Source organism: Stigmatopora argus, chromosome 7, assembly GCF_051989625.1.
Source record: "Stigmatopora argus isolate UIUO_Sarg chromosome 7, RoL_Sarg_1.0, whole genome shotgun sequence".
In the NCBI taxonomy this organism is placed as follows: Eukaryota; Metazoa; Chordata; class Actinopteri; order Syngnathiformes; family Syngnathidae; genus Stigmatopora; species Stigmatopora argus.
The window spans coordinates 13,034,624-13,055,366 of record NC_135393.1 but is presented as its reverse complement, the minus strand read 5'-3'; the positions used below and the strand labels follow the sequence as shown (position 1 = coordinate 13,055,366).

Here is a 20,743-nt window from a genome sequence, read left to right as displayed (position 1 = left end):
TGTCTCCTTGTGCCCTGCGATTGGCTAGCCACCAATTCAGGGTGTCCCCCGCCTCTGGCCTGAAGTCAGCTTGGATAGGCCCCAGCACCCCCTGCGACCCTAGTGAGGATAAAGCGGTTCAGAAAATGAGATGAGACCAATGTAAAAATATGTCTAGGAATGGATAAGTTTATTGCAAAAAGTAGTCACTTTCCCTATTAAAGGCTAAGGTTCCACCTTACGGTGACTGAAGTGTCTTAAGTTTACATTGTACCACTGTGCTTTCCAATGCACCACTGAAAGTAGGCTCATATACCTGATAATGATAATAATGTGCATTATTCCGCCATTATTGTTTTTTTTGCCTTCACTTTGACAGAACACGTAAACAACCTGTAGGTAACGTCGTCGTTCTTGCGCATGCGCGTACAGGGGCGAAGAGGGAGGTGGAGAAGGGAGCGAGGCTTTGCGGGGGGAGGCGGCTGCTGTTGCTGCTGCTGTGGCTGGGCTGGAGAGAACCAAGGGAGGGAGCACCTACCTACCTACCCAGCGAGTGCGGCGGTGTGGTGAACTAAGGCATGGCGGGGCCGCAGGACTTCCAGCAGGGTAGCTACTGTCACCGGAAGACGTGGCTCAACGTACTACTGGGAATATTGCATTTAATTTTACCATACGTGCAGCACGGAGGAGCCCAGAGACAAGGTTGGTAAAAAAAAAGAATAGAGAAAAACAGTTTTTCCCCTCTAACATCAAGTTAGCCAACGTTCATTAGACAGCATTCTCGAATCGGCCTTTTAAAGCCCCTTAGTCGCTTTATTTACATTTACTCACTCATTCACGGGATATTTAACAATCATTGATTGGAGCGGTTTGTCACTCAAAACACAAAGGTTTGTTTGTGTGGGCAAGTTGGGTTAGCCGCCGTGCTAACACTAACATTGCTAACTAGCCAGCCTTTGTCAACGCGATGCCAAGTCATGTCACCCTATTCGTGTAGGATTTGCTCACTATGAACTAAAAGCTGCTATAGTTATCGTCGTCACCATTAGGAAAGACTTTTAAATAAATGTACCACTTGGTAGCTTTATTCAATGTGTTGTTTTTTTTCCCTCGCCCATTCAAAAGCTCTGAGTCAAATCCCTACCAGCGTGGTCGAGGTCTGGCATGCAGAGGACGCAGACCCGCTCGCCCCGCTGCAGGTAAATATTTATTTTTGCACGTGTTGATTTTTTTTAAGTGTATGTTATTAAAATAAATCGAACTGAATCCAATAATCGGGGGCACGTGAGTAACATCCATTTTTTTGCTTGCACGTTGCACATGTGCACGTCCCCTACCTCCACTTTTGTCCATGGGGCTCCATTGACAATATAGTTGCAAGTTTATATTTGCATGCACATAATGCATATATTAATTGTGCAATTTAGGGGTTTATGCAATGGAAACAGGGCGTAGGGACAACCATGATTCCCCCCACCCCCCGTGTTCATGCACTCCATTATGGATATGCAACTACACATGGCTGCAAGCAGCCCCCCCATTACTTTGCAACACTCCTTTTTTATAATCTTTCCACAATAATAGGAATACGTGCACAGTCGAGTTTTGATTGTATCACATTAAAAAAGTTGAATCTTATTGTAAAATTTATAAAAATATATTTTAATATTTTTCATCTGATATTCAATTTATATAGTCATTGAATCTAGTCTAAATTTGCTCCTTTTTATATTCTTTCCACAATAATAGGAACACATGCACAGTTGAGATTTGATTGATTGGCTTAAAAAGCAGAATCTTATTTTAGATATGAAAATATATATTTTAATATGTTTCACCCATTTTTTAATGCAAAGTCATTGAATATAGTCAATATTAGATTTTGGGGTAAATTATACATTTTGGGAATTTAAAAACTTAAATATTTATTATTGTTGTGTATTTTTTAATGAATAATTGTATGTTTAGTTTATTTAAAAAAAAAAAATCAGGAAAAGAACAAAATAAAAAATATACTTTGGCTTTTTGCTCCAATTACACATTCTAAAGTTTTTGTTGTTTAAAAAAAATCATAGTATTGATCTCATTGCCCGACAACAAAAGACACGCAATTGATTTAAACATTGAGGAGTGGTTGTGAATGCTCATTTTTAAGCTCCACATAGAATATAGTGCCTAATAAAGTTAAGTATAAATGTTTTTAAAAAAATGTAATATCATTTTATTATAATTGTTTTCCTTTAATGTGGACTTCACAATGATAATAAACCCAATGATAAATAATTGCAGTCCAAAATGAGTACAATTAAATCTCATTAATTTATGTCCCCCAGCAATGATTTGTGTGACCTATTGAGGGATTACGTAAGCGCTTGTTAACCGATAACTCCTGGCGAGGTCGCCAGCTGACTGTCATGTTACCTGAGGGGGCGTGGCATGGGGAAGGTGGGCTGGCCTGACCCCGATATCACATCACCACCCTAACTCGTCCCTTTTGTAAATAGACCTGCATTTATACAGCATATGGTGAAAAAAATGTGTGTTAGGTACCAGACACACACACTATTATGCAGACGTTATGGACATAACCAGTAATGTTTTTTTAAACAAATAATGTCCCTTTTCTTTTTTTTAATGAAGACATGGAAATTAAACATATTACTTTTCCGAAAAAAATAATTGACTCATTAATTGTTAATTAGTTTACTGAAACTCTAGTTGCTATAGGTTTTGTAAATTCCTCATAACTACCAAAAAATGGAGGTTGATTGTCATGTTACATCTGAGAACCTGTTTTAACAAAACAGGTAACTCCATGCCCTAAGCAGCCAAATTCAAAGCAACGCCTTATTTGGTAGCGTGGGCACTCCCTTTTAGTTTGAAAAAATACCCTAAAAATTTTTGCTCTGAATGTCCACATTTTCTGGAATACTAAACATAGTTTTATATATACATATGTGTGTGTGTGTGTGTATATATGGCTAACATTTTCTCTTGCCCACAGGTAGAAAAGGGGCCAAGAAAAGATGGTCTTCCCATTGAAGAAAGGCAAGTTGTTGTTTTTTTCACCTTTTATCAGGTTGCTGTAAAGCACTTTGTCAAATGTTTGGGATTATTACAAAGGCATATAGCATTTTTGAACAAAGATGTGGCTTTTCAATGTATTTCCATTTGTATTCAGGCAATGTTGTTTTTATTGGTGGGTGCTTATGATGGGAGTTTGTTGGCCCTGGGCAAGAGAGCAACACAAAACAAAATTCCTGACTAATTTTAGAACTCCTTAAAAGAAAATGGAGGGGAGGTCTGTCGTTCCCAGCTGCTCTCCTTGCAAAAGGTTTTTTTTCTTCAATGGAAATATCAACAATTAATTGTGATATTTACCATCAAAATGATTCCCTTGGGGTATTTTCTAGAGTTTCTAAGTTGGGGTCTTAGTATGTACTTATGTTTTAGGGTCATGGTGCAAAAAGATGATTTGGAAACCACCCAGCGATGGTTGAAGACTGCGTGTCACATGAACCATAGCCGGATAACTGAATTTGAAACCACAATCCAGATAATTCTAAATCTGGTTTGAAAATCAACCCATTCTTTCATCATTTTACAGCTATTGCGTAAAAATGGGATTTCAATTTTTAGGCATGAGTCAAACCAATCGAGCAAACACTTGAGGCAATATCTTGTATGTATAAATCAAGCAAATGACAGAACATCAAACAGGCGCACTGCAAAGGATAATCCCCCCTCATTCATTAATGAATTCGTACTTTCGTGCAAACCTGCTGAGCAGTCTTAAGTGTTGTTTGTTTTTAGCCAGAGGGAAGTGACGAGCAGCTCATTGACCTCCTTGGTTGTGGAACTGCGTGGCCTCTTTCCTGCTCGTGTTATCAGCCACTCGGCTGGGCCGTCACCACTCAGCCCCTTGAAGATTACTTTCACTTAGCGCCTCTGTCACTTGTTACCCAAGCTAAAACGGGGGTGTTCAAGCATGGCTCGTCCCATTAGACTTATTTTATTTCATTGGTTTGTCCATCATTTGTTCATCATTGACATTAACATACCTTATTAAGCAATAATACATTGTACAAATGCAACGCGGCAGATATTTACTCACACAGGGCGCACTTAAAAGTCAAAAGTTTTCCCCCAAAGTGGATGGGGTGCCCAATCAGTCGGTGCACTAAATTCAAGATTCTGTAGATTAGAGCTGAAATGAGTAAGATGAGATCGGTCTGACAAAAACATACTTAAAAAATTCATTACAAAAGTTGTTATATGGGGTACACATTTGAAATGATCAAAAACGGTATAAAATACAGAAAAACCTATTATAAGTTGGCAGGTATGCGGTATTTCTGTCGGTAATTGACTAGGTCAATTTTTGTATTTAAAAAATACAGTCAACATTTTGTAAAACTTTGTTACCATATTTAGTCTGTTTTTATCAAGTCTCTTTTTTATATTTAAATTTTTTTTCAATGGTTAGTTGGTAAAAAAAAAGTTTGTTAATAGCAGCCCGGTGTGCAAATGATTTGCGTGTCGGCCTCACAGATCTGGGGTCGAGGGTTCGATCCCAGCTCGGTCCTCACTGTGTGGAGTTTGCATGTTCTCCGTGGGCTTGCGTGGGTTTTCTCCGGGTACTCTGGTTCCCCACACATCCCGAAAACATGCATGATACTCTTTAACTAATCTTTCGTCTTAATGCTCTCGGTCACTGCAAACATTGACTTTATGTGACTTAGAACCGATGGAGGGGAATCAACTGGAGTATCAAATAACGCCAAACATAACGTGTTATTTTTATACAGTTGCAGTGGACACGACCTTTGCCACTCTCGATCCAGGCATCAAGAGTAAATACTTACGGCGTGCCGCAAACCGAAACAGCAGCACGTAAACAGTCTCTCTGATGTTCCCGCGTGTCGAATCAAAGGTGATCCTATACAATAATGGATGGCATATACTGTATAGGTGGCCTACTGCCCATGTAGTGCCCTTCCCTACTCAAGAACGCAGGCTGCACATAGCCCTCGCAGGTGCACTTTTATGCCAGTAAGTCGTTGCACGGCGATAAGGCAAGGCGGCTTTGTATAGTGTATTTCATACACACATTTCTCTGATTTAAAGTACATTTAAGAGCATCAAAAGATAGAAATAACAGTTAAGAAGAGCAAAAAAAACCTGTTAACTAAAATGACTCAAAGAATGTACAGACAGACATCATTTGAAGAGTGATTTAAAATGCACCCTAATTTATGTGTCAGGAAGATCGTTTTTAAACTGGACTTTTCTGTTTATTTTCAACTCAATTCTGTTAGCAGTTTATTCCATTAGGGTGCGGCATAACAGCTAAATGCTGCTTTTTTCTGTTGCCCTTCAGTTGTGAGCTTCACTCTCCACTCTGTGTACATCTCAGAGCCTGACGGGGTTTCTATTCCATTCACATTTCTTTAATGTGTTCAGGACGAAAGCAGTAATGGATTCATAGACCAATAGCATAACATCCACTGTAAAGTAAAGTGCTCAGCTCTCTTTGTTCTGGTTAGAAGCGGAGTTGCATCAATCTGAAAAAAAAAACCCACTAAACCTCTCATATTTTTTTTGCTGAAGATCATGCCAAAAGTCAAATCTACTAGCCTGTTTGGAACATGCAATCAACATACAAAGAATACAGTACAATATAATAACTTCACCCTTGAAATGCTAATTCAAAACCTAAAATGGAATTGGTAACATAAAAACCCTAAGGCAGTGGGCCCCAAACCTTTTGGGTGCGTGATCTACTTTTCAGGTAACCAACTTCCCGAGCCTTACCAATCTCGTATCAACATTGCAAACCCACCCACACATTTTCCAGTCTGTAACAACTAAACTCAGCACATTTCTTGTCATACGAACCACTAGACATTAAATATCACTCAATGCACCTCTTTCACGCGTGCATTCCTAAATGAATCCCCAATCCAAAACTAAAACTTTTTTTAAAAAAACACTTAGTTTTTGAACCCCTAATTTGTCACCTTAACAATTGGGAGTATTGTTGTGAAAGAAGACTATGATTATTTTTCGTATTACTTTTTCTTTTCCATTTCAACGTTGGCCAGATTAATATCAATATAAAAAGAGTGGTTTTTTTCTAACTGATTATCCACTCACGCAGCAGTTTTTGGGCTTTCCATTTAAAATGGAGAATTAATAAGTGGCTGACTCAAGGCGGCCCCCCTGTCCCCCTCACTTCTGTGTGCATTTCTGACCATGTTTGGGCTGCTCCGTCTGTTTAAAAAGGAAGTGCCAATGAAGGAACTCTGCAGCTGCACTTACTGCATGCTCTGTTTCAGGGGTTGCCACGAGTGAGATCAGTAAAATCCAGCTGTTTTCTTCAATTTGTCAGAAATGGCAGATATAATGAAATGACCCTACCCAAGGGAGAAAAAATATCCCACGTCGGTTTGTGGCTTAGATATTCACACGTCGTGGAACCGTTTCAAAATGTGTAACTAAACGTGCTATAAACATACTACTATAAATCTTTTGTTGTGGCTTTTGAGGAGAAGAGAGAGGTTGTTTTAAGGAGTCTGGAAGTTGCTTGTGGACTGTCCTAGATGAACGGATAAAAAACATAGGAAGTCAGAAGCATAGCTGCACTGTTGGCAGACGTAAGCACGGAGGAACGAAGTTTTGCGTTGCTGTGGCGTATAACTAATTTCACATTGCAATTGGTTGTCATCCTTTTAACGGCTTGTGCTAAAAGTTGTGAAAGTCTTTAACGGGCATATGAAAATATCTTATCTGCCCAACTGGCCTTCAGTTTAACACAAGCACCGCACTGTGTCGAGGTTAAAAAAAAAATCTCGTTTGCCGTGCCAAGTCCCAGAGGGGGCATATATTGGCCACCTGTTGGCTGTAAAGCACTTTTATGATATTATGCTTTCTTTCCTGTGATTGTAATGCCTGCGCTATAAACAGCAGAGCGCATGAGCGTCATGCGCTGCTCTTCAATTTCAAGCAGCCTCTTAGTAGCCATTTGACAGTTAGCATGGCTCGGTTTTTAAGATTGTTGAGTGTTTTTGAATATAAATTACCTTTAAGCCATTGTGCAAATCTTAAAAAAAAGTCTGTGGTGAAGTGATGAGTTATTTTATTGTTATCTAAAATCAAGTTAGAATAAGTTACATTAAAGGCTAGGCTATTACCAATAAAAGAGCTAATTAATACTTTCCAAAAGCGTAAGCAGTGACTTACTGCTTTTCATCATTTTTAAAATGTAATTCATAACAAATGCTTGGTTTTAAATGTGCTGCATATTGATAGATTGTTACTTCTCCCCAACAGCGCCTCAATATTTAATGTGGAGAATGGGAGGCGCTTGCATTTCCAGCCTGCCATGTTAACTTTCGGAAATCAGTAAGTTATACACTTCCTCCTCTGATGTAAAATAGGACATTTTTTAATAACCAAATCATCACAAATGTGGTTGCATATTTTTAACAATTCCACAGTCTTTTATTTCATTGTGTGTTGAATTACTACCACTCCAGCTATTATTATTTTTAAATGAAACCAGTTATCAACATTCAGCCCAGTCTGTTTACTGAACACGTCATTTAACGCCAACTATTATGAATCCTGATAAATCAGACAAAACTGTCTTTGAACGAGTGTATCTGTGGGGACCTGTCACTCAGCATCTTTTACGCAGGCCGCTGGGGCGACCGAGAGCCGAAACCATACACGTACACAACCCCAGCTCGGAGGTTCCCGTGACGCTGCTGTCTATGTTTACGTCCAGCAGGCACTTTCACATACCTTCCTTCCACAGAAGAGTAAGTGTGTGTGTGTGTGCGTGGGTGCGTGTGGAATATCATGTTCACTCTATTCTCTGGCCTCTCAAAATGAAAATTTCTGTTTTGTTATCTGTTCCAGGTGATCCCACCGAGAGGGAAAACATCTTTTAAGCTCATTTTCCTTCCGTCAGAGGAGGGCAATGTAGAAAATACATTATTTATAAACACATCGGCCCACGGGCTGCTTTCATATCAGGTCAGTGGATGTTTGGGTGCTTTGAACAAGATATTGTATTATGAATTAATAAACCATCACTTTCATAGATGACAATTCTCACACAATTTAAGATTCACAAAAAGTGTTATACCGTATTTTCTCATATCACATAGTTTGCCGATTTATATATTTTTTCCCCTCGTTAATGGGCATTATGTAGCTGGTGCGACTTATATTCAGGTGCAAATTATAGTCTGCAAAATACGGTAATCAGAAATTTAGATGACCAAACAGTAAATACTCTTGCATAATAATTTACCATACAAATACTTGAATACGACACCAGGACTTATCGCTTAAAGAGTCTGATTTTTTTTCTTGCAGGTCTTTGGTGTGGGTGTACAAAAGGGCTCCTTAGTATCTTTCAAACGAAAGGACAGTCTACTGGTGTTCCCTCACATCCAGAGCATCAAATTGACCCAAACTCAGGTACAACTGCATCCACATTGGAAGCAATAGATTTCCTTAAACAGAATCATAAAGTGTTCTAATGAGACCAAAAAAAACTTTGGTGAAAGATAGTGTTTGGAGTCAGTAGCTTGGATGACACAACAGCCCAGAGTACAGCACTTTAAGAAATATAGCTATATAGCTATAATTAGGGCCACAAATGAAGCCCAAAGTTGTGTGTGCATGCATGTTTTTACTTTTGTTGGGGTGAACATGTGTTTGTGCCTCTCAGTATAAGGTTACATTCAGACTGGAGCTGGTAATCATAGATCTGAGTTTTTTGTGTTTTATTATTTGGTCTTACCCGATGTTTTGTCTGACCATTCGGCCTCCAAACCTAATAGATGTCTTCTTTATGTGTTCAGTTGAGTGAATAAATAGTAATGCATTATTTACACAACATTACTTTTGTTGCTTATGCAGGAAGATGTGTCCAACATCACCATACTGGGTCTATTGCTGGAGTGCAGCTTGCCCAAGAGTTTTGTCATCAATTCACAAGTATGTTCTATTCTGTGTCCATTAGAGCTCAGACTCATACCCAAAATCCCAATCCGCTATACGTATTGACAGTAACAAATGCCCATTGAATGGAATCCAATGGTTATATGGTATGCAGTTCTGAAAATAGTCCGACAAATGAAAAATCTAAATTGGCTAATTCTGGGCCAAACAAATTATGTGCAAAAACATCTGGTAAATCCTTACTGAGTACATTTCCCCCCCCTTATTAGAGTTCCTGTCTCCAAAGCGAGGAACACCTCAGTCTGCAAATGGACCTATCAACACGTGGAGACCAGCCCGCTGACCTGGACAAGCTCAAGCCTTACGTCATTGAGCACATACAACTGCTCCTCATGGTCCCCACTGCCGAACAGGCTGCACTAGGTGAATGTTGCTCTGTTCTGCCCAAGTGTAAAAATGACTTTGTATTTGTTAAAACCCCCCCAAAACGTTTTTTTATTTTAAGAAACAGGCATTGTTTATATTCAGGATGGCTAATTTTACCTGTGGTTTTTATGGAGAGGTCGTTGGCTTTCATGTTGTTTCACTTCTTTACTCAGTGCAAAGTGTGTGTTTACACTGAGCTGGAATATTTGGTTGGACTGAATTGGATTAAACATGTCATTTTTTTTGCCTTTTCATTTTCACCCACAGGGGAACCGAAAATAGGAGTTTATATGCAAAATTCTGGAAGCAAAAGGCTCTACATAAAAGTGAGTTGTTTGTGTTTTTGCATTTATTACCCATAGAAACGTAAGCATGATGGCATGGTTTTAATCCACATAGGATATACAGTTGCTGTCCAAAGTAGATGCCAAGCTGGAAATCAATAGAGTTCTTCTGCAATCAGAATCAAAAAACTTTACTGAAGTGGCCTCCCTCACTTGCAGAGGTAAACATCTTCTCTCCAAGCCACTGTATTTTGCTGTTCACTATTTACCTTACTTTTTTTTATACGTGTGTCCAGGTCCCATTCCAGGCCACAGTGGGACATGTGTTAGTCATATCAGTTTAAAGATTCGAGGCAACCAGATGACTCACAACCTGGCCGGATTACATATCACACATCGGTAATAATGACATATTATTACACAAAATTTCGGAATGATGTGCCAGGGTGTATGCAAATTATAACAATGTGTTTTGAAGCTGCAAATTATTCTAATATGTTAATGAAGAATCTGTGCAGAGATCTTAATTGTACCATAGTATTTTGTAGTCGTTATTTATGACCACGCACAATAGTAATAATCAACTGGAAAGAAATCAGTCATAAAAAGTCAATTCACTTTCATATACTGCTATTTATTGCAAAAGCTTTGCTCTCCATATAATGACGACTATAATTAAAACTTTTTATCTACTTGTAGGTGGAGTACAGAGGACCTGTCCAGCTTATTCCGGGTGAAACAAAAAACTACAGAGCTGGTGGAACTGTGGATGACCAACCCGTTCCCGCTGCCACTCACTGTGACGAGTGCCAGGCTCTCCCACAAACTGCAGGGGGCGATAAAGGTGTGTTTTTTTTACAAAAATATTCTTAAAAGGAATATCAGAGGGATATGTTCCTTCCAAATCCATATGATCATGAGAAAACAATATTTTGACTTAAAACTGCCAACTGCTTTTTCTGGCGCCCTCTGCTGTCCAGATGGTGAACTTTCACGGTCCGCTGACAGTACCACAGGGCTGTTGGCCGGTGCTGTCCCTGCGCCTCTTCGACAGAACGCTGCAGGCCACCCACTCCTTCACACTTGGCCTGTACACCACACTGGGTGGAGCTGTGCGCATCCCACTCTACTTTAACACAGACCCCTCCAAGGTAAAATTGGTGTCACCAGCGGGTGATTTTATTTTATTTTTTAATAGATTAATTCTAGTTTGTTTGGTAGGATTTTTTTATTTTTTTTATTTATTACTTGAGCTCTTCACGACATCTCTGTTAAGGAAAGAAACAGCCGCTGGTGTTCTCTTAATTGCTTTATTGAACCAAAAGCGCATAAGTTGCCGACGGTCATAACTCACAATGGCTACGTTTACGTTATTCGAATTAAAAGGCTGATGTCTGAAAAAATCTTGTTGTCCGATTTCACATTGTCCCAGCCTACTGTATAATAACCGTATATGTACAATCTCAGCAGGGAGACTTGGTGTTTGAGTCGGAGCAAGAGTGTGGACAACCCTGCTTGCTCAAGTTGTCTGAAGCAGGTGAGATGTCAAAATGACTCTTTTTCATAATTATTTTTTGGGAGATTTTAGGGGGGTCAAACACGAACAAACTTTTTTGCTTCATTTCTAATGTGAATTCATCTCATTTTAGAGGGGTTTCGGAGGCCATGATATTTGGGTCTTTCTATTTCGGGAATTGAGAATGAATTTTTTTTTTCTGGGTTTAGTGTTTCCTAACAATATTTCCCCCTCCTTCCAGGTCGCTCGGAGTGGCAGCGCACACTCCTTCCGGACTTCTCTCGTTCGTCTTGGACAGTGGACAGCAAGTTGGCTGCGGAACTCTTCTCCCGTTGGCAAAACTACAAAGACAAGCTGTCTTGCAGGTCAGACTCAAAAAGGCAAACTTTGCAACTCAACTACTTTAGTACCATGTTCTGGTCGTATCCATGAATTCAACATAAGTTGTCCTAAATCTGTGTCCATGTTCTTGTGGGAGTTGTTTGGCCATCTTTTAAGGGTCATTAGAGTACGTCAAGCTTTTTTTTAATCCCCTCGTGTCATTGTAATAGCTTGAAAAATGTTCCCAGGCTTTATTTCACTTAGTCAGTTTATTCAATTCATGCATTCCCAGATGGCCGAGACTCCTCGTGGAGACAGCGTCACCTTTGGATTTTGGTGCCACGCCCATCAACGAGAGCAAGGTAAGCAACCAAATGATTGCTTTAAACACCAATCTTTATAAGAGATGAGTGAATAAGTAAATCAAAATAGATAAATCATTCAATAAATTCTGAACAATTTGACATGTCTGTGTGTTTTAGGTGAAAACTTTGGTACTGAAGAACCCTTCCTCATCTGTGGTTTCTGTGGAAATCCAGATTCTTTCTCTGTATCCTTCACCGCTCGGGGCTCTGGATCTTCTCACTAAATGGTATAATGGCAGATCATTTAGTCTTTTTATATTATTTTCTTGGTTCTCGTTTTCATTTTGTTTATGCCTCTTATACATTTATTTTTAAGGTTTAACATAAGCCCCCTGGCGGTCAATATCACTACTGCGGAATTCTCACTTCTGAAGGCACCATCCAAAGTGAGTTTAACCCCGTGATGCCTATTGCCACATTCCGGATCAAAGCAAGCACAATTTTATTATTAATATAACCTTTAACCATATTTTTATTACATTTTTTAAATAATTTTATTGTATTATTATTTACTTGTCATTGCCCTGAAGCTAATTAGGTCTCAACTTGATTTTGCATCTACTTGAAAGCAAAACAAAAGATTTTTAATCGTGAGTTTAAAATATGTAGTTGTCATTGTGTTGAGAACAGAGAAAACAAATAGCATTTTTGCTTTTTGCAATCTGTACATTCTTTGACCATTTCCGCTTTTCTTTTTTTTAGGCGAGTGAGGGTGGCAAGTCCGTTCGGGGTGAGGGGTTTCTGCGCCTGCTGTTGCAGCCGTGGGAGTCCCGTGAAGTTGCTGTTGTTTTCACGCCATCGGAACACAAGCCCACCGCCACTATCCTCATCATTAGGTCAGATGGCGTTTCAAATATTCGCTAGAGTCCACCTCTGTGTTGCATTTTGCTGTTCACTTCAAGTGATGACAACTTTTACAGGATGCGAATTAATAATATGAAATATTTACACTGATTGATGGTTAAAAAAAAATCATTGACCAAAAATGTATTAACCAAATTAACATTAGGATGCCAAGTTCCTCCTCAATATGCAACAGCTTGTAAATGGAGCCTAAAGACTGCAAATCCTAAATCTTTCTTATTTCGTCTATTTTTGATAGTCTAATGGTGTGCATGTTTTTTTTCCCTTTTTTTTATCAGGAACAACCTGACTGTGTTTGACATGGTAACAGTGAGGGGTCATGGGGCCAAAGAGCTGCTCAGGGTTGGTGGGAAGCTACCCGGGCCCGGCGCGTCCCTGCGCTTCAACGTCCCTCAGTCCACGCTAATGGAATGCAGAGATGGTGAGCGCTAAAACGTGTTGTGATGATAAGTGTCCATGGGCAAATGGATCCTAACACTTGAGCAAATCTCTGCCAGGCCTGCGCGGCAATACCAAGCCACTCTTTGCCATCCGTAAGAGCTTCAAGGTGGAGAACGCTGGCGAGCTGCCACTTACAGTCACGTCCATGAGCATCAATGGTTATAAATGTCAAGGCTTCGGCTTCGAGGTGCTACAGTGTCACTCCTTCAGCCTGGACCACAATTCCTCATCCGAGCTCACCGTAGCGTAAGTTATACTGACTGAGGAATCAGACGGTAGATGCATGTTTGCCGTCCTTACATTGCTTCCTTAAAAAACATTACGAAGTGGTCTAAACCAATCAAGACTTTGTGCGTTCCACATTTTCTCGACTTTAAAGTAGTCTTCACAACTTTGTATTCATTCACTCCAGGTTCACGCCGGACTTTACCTCGTCCTGGGTGATCCGCGACTTGGTACTGGTGACGTCACGCGGCTCCACCTTCCCATTTACCCTAAACGTGACGCTGCCCCACCACATGTTGCCGCTCTGTGCCCAAGTCGTGCCAGGCCCCAGTTGGGAGGAGTCCTTCTGGGTGGTCACGCTGGTCTTCACCTGGTTAGTGCCCATAGCTTTTGAGTCTCGACATCCAAATGTCAATGCTGAGAAAGTAAGGTTAAACGAGTACCTGAGTATTGTAACTATGAGGTTTGGAGAAAAACATTCATACAAAAATATAAAATAATAAATTAACAGACAAAAAAAAACATCAATAGACAGTACGTGCAAAATAATGTACTGGAGTGTATTGATTTCGTATATAAAATACAGATAGAGAAAATTATAGATAAATATGACTTTATTTTTCAGGGAAATGCAATTACCAGGTACTAGAAAATAATATATGATTTGAAAATATCGGACAGAAAAAGTACAAATCGCTGAACAAATATTAATCAGTACAACTTTATAAGAATAATGCGAAACATGAAAGACAAACATCAAATGTGATGTCTTTATATAAAATAATGTGACAAATATTAGTAAAACCCTCACACACAAAATAAACAATAATAAAAATATTTTTCAATACAGTAAAAGAAACACGGATCAATTCTGGATATTCTGATGTTCAGAAAATAGTTGGTAAAAATATTCAAGTAAGTTAACATTTAAAAAAAAAAATCAGACACCTTAGAAAAACATTACCAAAATTCCCATGAGACAAAATGCACCATTAGATTAAAAAAAAGTCATTTTACAAACATACTGGGAAAAAATGAAATGTTTTTCAAAATGAACCAAACTGTTTTTCCCTCCTTTGTCTTTCTTTCCCATTTTTCTTTTTGCAGCTTCTCCTTGTTCAGCGTGTGTTTAATGGCCTTTCATCAGGCCCAATATATCCTAACCGAGTTCTCCACACCCACCATCCGGAGCAACCACAACTCCAACTTGTCTCGGGACAATGGCCCCGTCAACAACATCACACACAACGGCGTCAAGTATGTATTTATTGTTTACATTGTCACTCCCAAAAAATGCAAAAAAATCCTTATTTTTTCTTTTTTGTGGCAGTAAACCAAAAGGCAGCTGTAAGAGCTACGTGGACACCTGCCATACCTCAGACAAAGGAAAGGGTCGCGGCTCCCCAGCGCTGTCCAACAGCCCGGCGCAACGCCTTCCGTCGTCCAAGAAGAGCTCGTCGGGCACTCCGTCGCAGCCCCAGAAAAAACACAAGGTGTCCCTTTACTACAGCAAGTACAAGCCCAGCGCAGTCGCCGTGGCGTCCACGGCCATGGACGAAGAGCACGAGGAGCACGAGGAGCAAGAGGAACCGGTTCCCGAACCGCTCCTGACGCCGGATCCTGACGTCTGCAACAACAATGAGCCAGAGTTCATCAGCGAGATGGCTAAAAAAGCAGCAGCAGAAGAGGACTTTAATACTGAAGATATCGTGCCGGCAGCGGTTATGTTTCCCGTGGAAATTCCTGCTGGCTTCCCACAAAACGTCACGCTTGGTCCGGGACCAAGACCCGGCCTGTTACTGTGCAAGCCCGTGGAGATGAGTCACTCTGGACGCTACGAGCCCGCAGTGGTGCACTGCGAACAGCGGCCGAGCGCCGAACTACAGGTCAGCACGTTCCTATCACTTCTCCTACTTTAAATGTTCACGGTTTTCACGTTTATTTATTATAAGTGAGATTTTCACATTGGAGTGCCCATCACAAAATATTAAACTGTACAAATGTATCACAATAAGGAAAAAAAGGTTGTGTACGTTGTCCCAAGGAAGAATATGGCAATAGAAGTTATGCCTTTAAAAATAAGAGACAGTAATTTTTCTCATGAGTTCACTTGAACTGAGATCGGAAAATGTTAAAGCATGTTTTTTTTAACCTTTTTTTTTTTCGAAACACCTTTGCACCAACTGGAAAAACAAATAATATTAATAATGCTGTTGTTTTCTTGCAGTTAAGAGAAGACGGCAAAGAACCAAGCAAGAAGGCTTCCATTGAAGACACGGGAAATAGTAGTAATGGTAGTAATAGTAATAATAAGGGAAAGAGGAGTCGCAGGAAGATGGAAAATGTTTCAAGGTAGGACATGACTTCCTCATGTCACCCCCCGCCTGTTCTTGTCTCGTCTTGATTCTAACACCACGCCCACTTCCAGCTCAACTGAGCAGAAAATGTTGCTGCTTCCCGAGAGGGAGCCAGAGCCCGACTGGAGCGCGGCGGACCGCAACCTGGTGGTGTCCCGCAACAGGAACCGCTGCTGCCTCGCCCCGCCGGCAGAAGCACCCAAACCCGGAAACCGTGCCGACAACTCTGTCAGACAGAACGGTGCGCGAAGATTTCCACCCCTCTCGGTTGTATCCATTGGCATTTAATTTTTTTTTTTTTGACCTGTCCTCCCTCGCAGGCATGTGTCCCGGCCGCACTCGACGAAAGTGCACCACCGAGCGGCGCGCGTGCGAGTCCGGTTCGGATTCGGGCAGCTCGTCGGGGAGCGTGAGGGCCAGCAGGGGGAGCTGGGGGAGCTGGAGCAGTGCCAGCAGCATGGAGGGAGACAAGGATGCCAGACACGCTTGCGCTACCTCATCGAGAAAAAGTGGGAACAATAAAAAAAAATCTGCAAAATATGGACTTTCAGCTCCACGTTGAGGGCTAATCACATTTTCATTTTGTTCGTAGGGGAACCCGTGCAGTATAGCATCTACACAGCAGATAGGGACTTGTACCAGTCTGCCAATGGCAACAGCAAACCGCTTAGGTAATGTGATGACATTCTTTTGACCCAAAAAATCACTGCTGATGCCCTTTGGTGTCTAACCGTGTCTGACGTTCTACCCAGCAGCGCGTACCACAAAGACCAGTGCCAAAGTCTCGATCTGGCAGTTTCCAGCTTCGCCCCGAGCTTTGCCGCTGTCGCGGCGGGGGTTGAGCGCAACACGGGTAACTAGAGAAAAAATAACATCCAGAACATTCCTGTTTGACCATTGATTTTTATGGTAATTTTGCTTTATTTTTCAGGGACACAACCAGATCACTTCCTGCCTAAGGAGACGACATGGTCAGCTCCCTCAGTTCCGCTCACCAATGAGTTCCGGTACAACACCACGGCCACGGAAGCACTACCTTTTGCTCCTCAACAGGCCTCGCCTAGGCCGTACAATGGGTAAGATGTCTTCCTAACTGCTTTAGAAAGGACAGCCAGCAAGTGGTTTTATTTTGGGGGCGAGAAATTGGGGTCTCCAAAGGAACCTTCTACTAGCTTGGGATGATTTTTTTTCCTCACATTACCACATAATGGCTGTCATGGAGACGCAAATCCCTCCTAGCCTATGGGATGCCAGTTGAGTGTTGGGAGATGGAAGAGCAATTCAAATCAATTTTAAAATAAAATACACAACGTTACAAGACGATGTTGGATTTTTTTAGGTTTTGCGGTTTTTGGAACGTGAATTTCTCTCGTATCGCCAGACAAATTTTTCCCATTGAGGCAATCAAATAAGCGTAACTTGAATATTTTGTATGTAGAGGAACCACTGTATAAAATAAGCTCATTTTAGTGAAGTGGGAAAATCTTAGAAAAAAAACCCTCAAATATTATAACGAAAATATGCTCATGTTTGTGTAACATTCTTGTTAATTCCAATAGGTTTTCTTGGAGAAGTGCCAACAGCCACTGCAGTAATCCCTACGCCTACGCTGAGGAAGGCAACTACATAGGTACGAAACAAGCCTCCATAAGCACCCGTGAATTAGCGGCATTCTCATTTCTCTCTCTCTCTTTCTCTCTAAGGAAACATGGCGTTCCCAGCAGGGTTTTCCCAACAGGAGGGCCACTGCGCCCCCGCTGGCAGTCAGGCCAGCTGGAATGAGCAACGTGCCCAAGAATCACCATGCACTTGGGACTCGGCCGCCTGCGTTGGCACCAAGGTGAGATACTTGACCCATGAGCTAACCGGCTAACGTAGTTTTGTCTCGTCAATTTAAGTCACACGCCGTTGTCCCGCAGCCTTTTTTTTCAGGCACCCGCAGCCTATCGCCAGTTTCCAGCCTGTTTGGCTCCATCTGGACCCCACAGAGCGCCCCCTACCACCACCACAGCCACTTGCAGCAGGAGCGCTCGGCGCCCATCTCGCCGGCGACGCCGGTCACGCCGCCGCACTCGCCCTTCGCCCGGGAATCGGCGGCAGAGGCGCCCACGTGTGGCGTCGTCGGCGCGGGGACCGGCGCGCCCGGGGGTGCTGTTCCCTTCTCCAGCTTTCACCCCTTCGGCCCGCACATGAACCTGGACATCTGGAACTCCTCTTCCAACCGCAGCTCCAACTCGCAGTTGTCCAACGACTCGGGCTACTGCGGCGACGTTTGAAAAGTCAAAAGTATAAAAGAAAAAAGCATCACAATAATTGCAAAAACATATAGAACATGAATATATACCACCAAGTAAAAAAAAAAACATCAATGTTCTTTTATCAATAATGGGGAAAATGTGAATATTCCTTTTTCTTTTATGTTCCCATTTTCAAACGTTGTGGACATTTGTTGTATATTTTTCTAGATGTTTTGCAGTTTTGATCATAGAAAATTAAAAACAAGCTTTTGTACTTGAATCATGTCCGCGTTTTATTTTTAATCATTTGGTAAAAAAAAAATGACACTTGTACAGACCAAAAATAAGGCTTTTTATTCAAGGTGTATAAAATTGACTTATTTTATTTTATTTATTACTACCTCCTTAAAAAAATATTATCCTAACTAGAAAAGGCAATTTTGGGAGAAGAAGCTACTGGCAAGTCACTTTTTCCTAATTCCGATTTATCCGGATTATTATTTTAATGTTATTACTTGATTTGTTAAAGCTTTTCTATCATTTCATTGAATAAGATACACTTAAACTGATGGAAAAAGTGACGTCAGCCTACGTGCGCCAGGGTGCATATGTACATTGCGCTTGTGTGGTTAACAGCGCGTGAAATTTGCCATCAGACTGTGGAGTGCTGACATATTGCCGCTATTGATCTTGAGGCCTAAAGTCAACACGGAAGCCGGGATACTGATGGCCACGGGGGGACCAGGCGGGAGTCCTGATAACACTTTAATAGAATGTGTGCTCACGTAAACACAGTATAGTTGACTTCTGCGCATTAAGTCCAAGTTTTTACACTCTAATGATCTACAGATTTGTTTCTAACCTGCTGCTAATTTCTAATTTAAATGCAAAATCCATCAATGATGAAACATTCGACCAATAAGAGGATTTGGCTTAAAAAACTGAATTGATGCCATGAATTAGTTTGTATTTTGATTTAAAAAAATGCATTTCAAGAACAAATTATCTACATACTAGTTCATATTAGTGTATGTATACATATTGTATACTATAGGCGGTAAACAGAAATATTTTATTATATGGGTTTGTGCTTGTAATAGTCATATGAGCCATTCCTGTCTTAATTTTATATATATATATATATATATATTTTTGTTCTTATCAAAATATTCAAATGCATACACAAATAATATTGCAATTTTTTATGGTACTGTACTGGCAAAATATAGTATTTAAGAACAGATTTTAACTTTAGTTATATCATTCCAAAATAATAATGGTGATGTTGAATTAAAAAGTTAATAGAAAAGTGAATAATGGTTTAAAATGTTCACTGTATTAAAGCCCTAAAGTGATTTATGTATATATGCTCTTATAAATGTTTATATAACCAAATAATATTTCTTTTCATCCCGAAAATGTAGAAATATACATTTCGAAAATTTGACTTTAAATATCAAATAAAACTTGAAAATAATTGCACAGAATGGGTCCAAGTATTTAAAATACTTGTTGCACTAAATAAATGGAAATTGTTCATCTCGTGGTTTTATGGTCTTAAAGAGCTTTTCATGCAGCAAAACGCACATTTTGCCTATCTTAACAAAAATGTATCTCTATTAATATTTAAGTTGAACGTTGAATGTAAACACGTCTTTTACAATGCATTATTCCAATTATGCTAATGAGCATGCGGTGGGTTAACATCTGCCCCCATCCAGAAGTCAAAACGGCGTGAAATGGGATTTTCCGCTCTTTTTACGCTTTAACTACCCTCATAAAGCCACGCGTGCGTGCGCCGAGTTTCCACGTTGCCTCTCGCCGAGGGTCCATTAAGTCGCCGACCCCTCCTCGGTTGCCTGGCGCTAAAGTAAACCAAAGATTGTTTGACCAATACAAATATTGACGCTCACACACACACATACACACACAACGTGAGGTGTGTGTATATATAGCATCTTCATTTTGGTAGCCCACCCGTCACTCACTAGGATGGCGACGGATGTCATGCGAAATTTCCTGCTGCGGGTCCCGTCCCCGGCCTATTTCCCCCCGGAGGAGGAAGAGGAGGAGGATGAAGAGAAGACCTCCACGGATGAAGAAGAAGAAGATGATGACGGTTTGGACCCCCAGACCACCGGCCCCCAGGACGTGACTGAACGTCTCTTGAAGTTCGCCGAGGTCATCAGTCGTGACGTCCGGCGATATTTTGGCCGGCGGGATGTTCACGGCGAGGACGTCCAGCAACGTTACGACGACCTCCCGAGGACGACGCGGGTGACCCCGGGGGCGGCGGCGGACGGGGGGCGGCCCTCCTCGGAGTTGGGCCCGTTGGCGGAGCTTTTTGAGTCTCCGGGGAAAAGTCAGGCCCGCCCCATGAATGCCAGGCACCTGCCGCTTAGTTTCTGGACTGAGCCGGACCCCCCGGATGGGGAAGCCCACCCACGGGAGAAGGACACAAACTATAGCCTGCACACGCTTGAAAACTCGCCACCGGACTTTAGCGACCTTCTGGCTTACTGGGACCCCAACATGGGCGACACAACCATATTGTCGGAATAATTTGACACAAATAAATGAGAACATTGAAATAACAGAGACGTTTTGGCCCCTTTTCTTATCTAACTTAACCTTGAAATCTCTAGATACAAATCTTAGGTAAGAAGTGATTCTAGAACAAGGGTGGCGAACACCAAAATACATCCACTTTCAAATATACATCAGACGCATGACTTCTTCAAGTGGACTTATC

General features: G+C 41.1%; 2 protein-coding genes across 3 annotated transcripts; both read left to right on the top strand.

The window, feature by feature from the left end:
* Positions 1-429: 429 nt before the first annotated feature.
* tmem131l (transmembrane 131 like) lies at positions 430-18,271 on the top strand. 2 transcript variants are annotated; one of them, XM_077605960.1, is made up of 34 exons: positions 430-681; positions 1,105-1,178; positions 2,984-3,027; positions 7,312-7,383; positions 7,679-7,802; positions 7,903-8,019; positions 8,365-8,469; positions 8,914-8,991; positions 9,225-9,378; positions 9,649-9,707; positions 9,781-9,886; positions 9,962-10,064; positions 10,365-10,509; positions 10,646-10,816; positions 11,133-11,202; positions 11,423-11,546; positions 11,795-11,864; positions 11,985-12,094; positions 12,184-12,253; positions 12,570-12,703; positions 13,010-13,152; positions 13,229-13,418; positions 13,585-13,770; positions 14,505-14,654; positions 14,728-15,283; positions 15,625-15,749; positions 15,826-15,995; positions 16,075-16,263; positions 16,347-16,425; positions 16,510-16,607; positions 16,686-16,830; positions 17,314-17,384; positions 17,458-17,594; positions 17,674-18,271. In XM_077605960.1, the coding sequence occupies exons 1-34, from the start codon at positions 558-560 to the stop codon at positions 18,028-18,030; spliced, it is 4,650 nt and encodes a 1,549-aa protein (XP_077462086.1). In that variant the 5' UTR covers positions 430-557; the 3' UTR covers positions 18,031-18,271. The 2 variants fall into 2 exon arrangements, with proteins under 2 accessions (XP_077462086.1, XP_077462085.1); XM_077605959.1 differs by having other exon boundaries at positions 16,507-16,607.
* A 1,712-nt stretch (positions 18,272-19,983) lies between these two features.
* Positions 19,984-20,553, top strand: percc1 (proline and glutamate rich with coiled coil 1). Its single transcript, XM_077604794.1, has one exon. It carries the CDS (start codon positions 19,984-19,986, stop codon positions 20,551-20,553), a length of 570 nt encoding a protein of 189 aa, XP_077460920.1.
* The last annotated feature ends 190 nt before the right edge of the window (positions 20,554-20,743 follow it).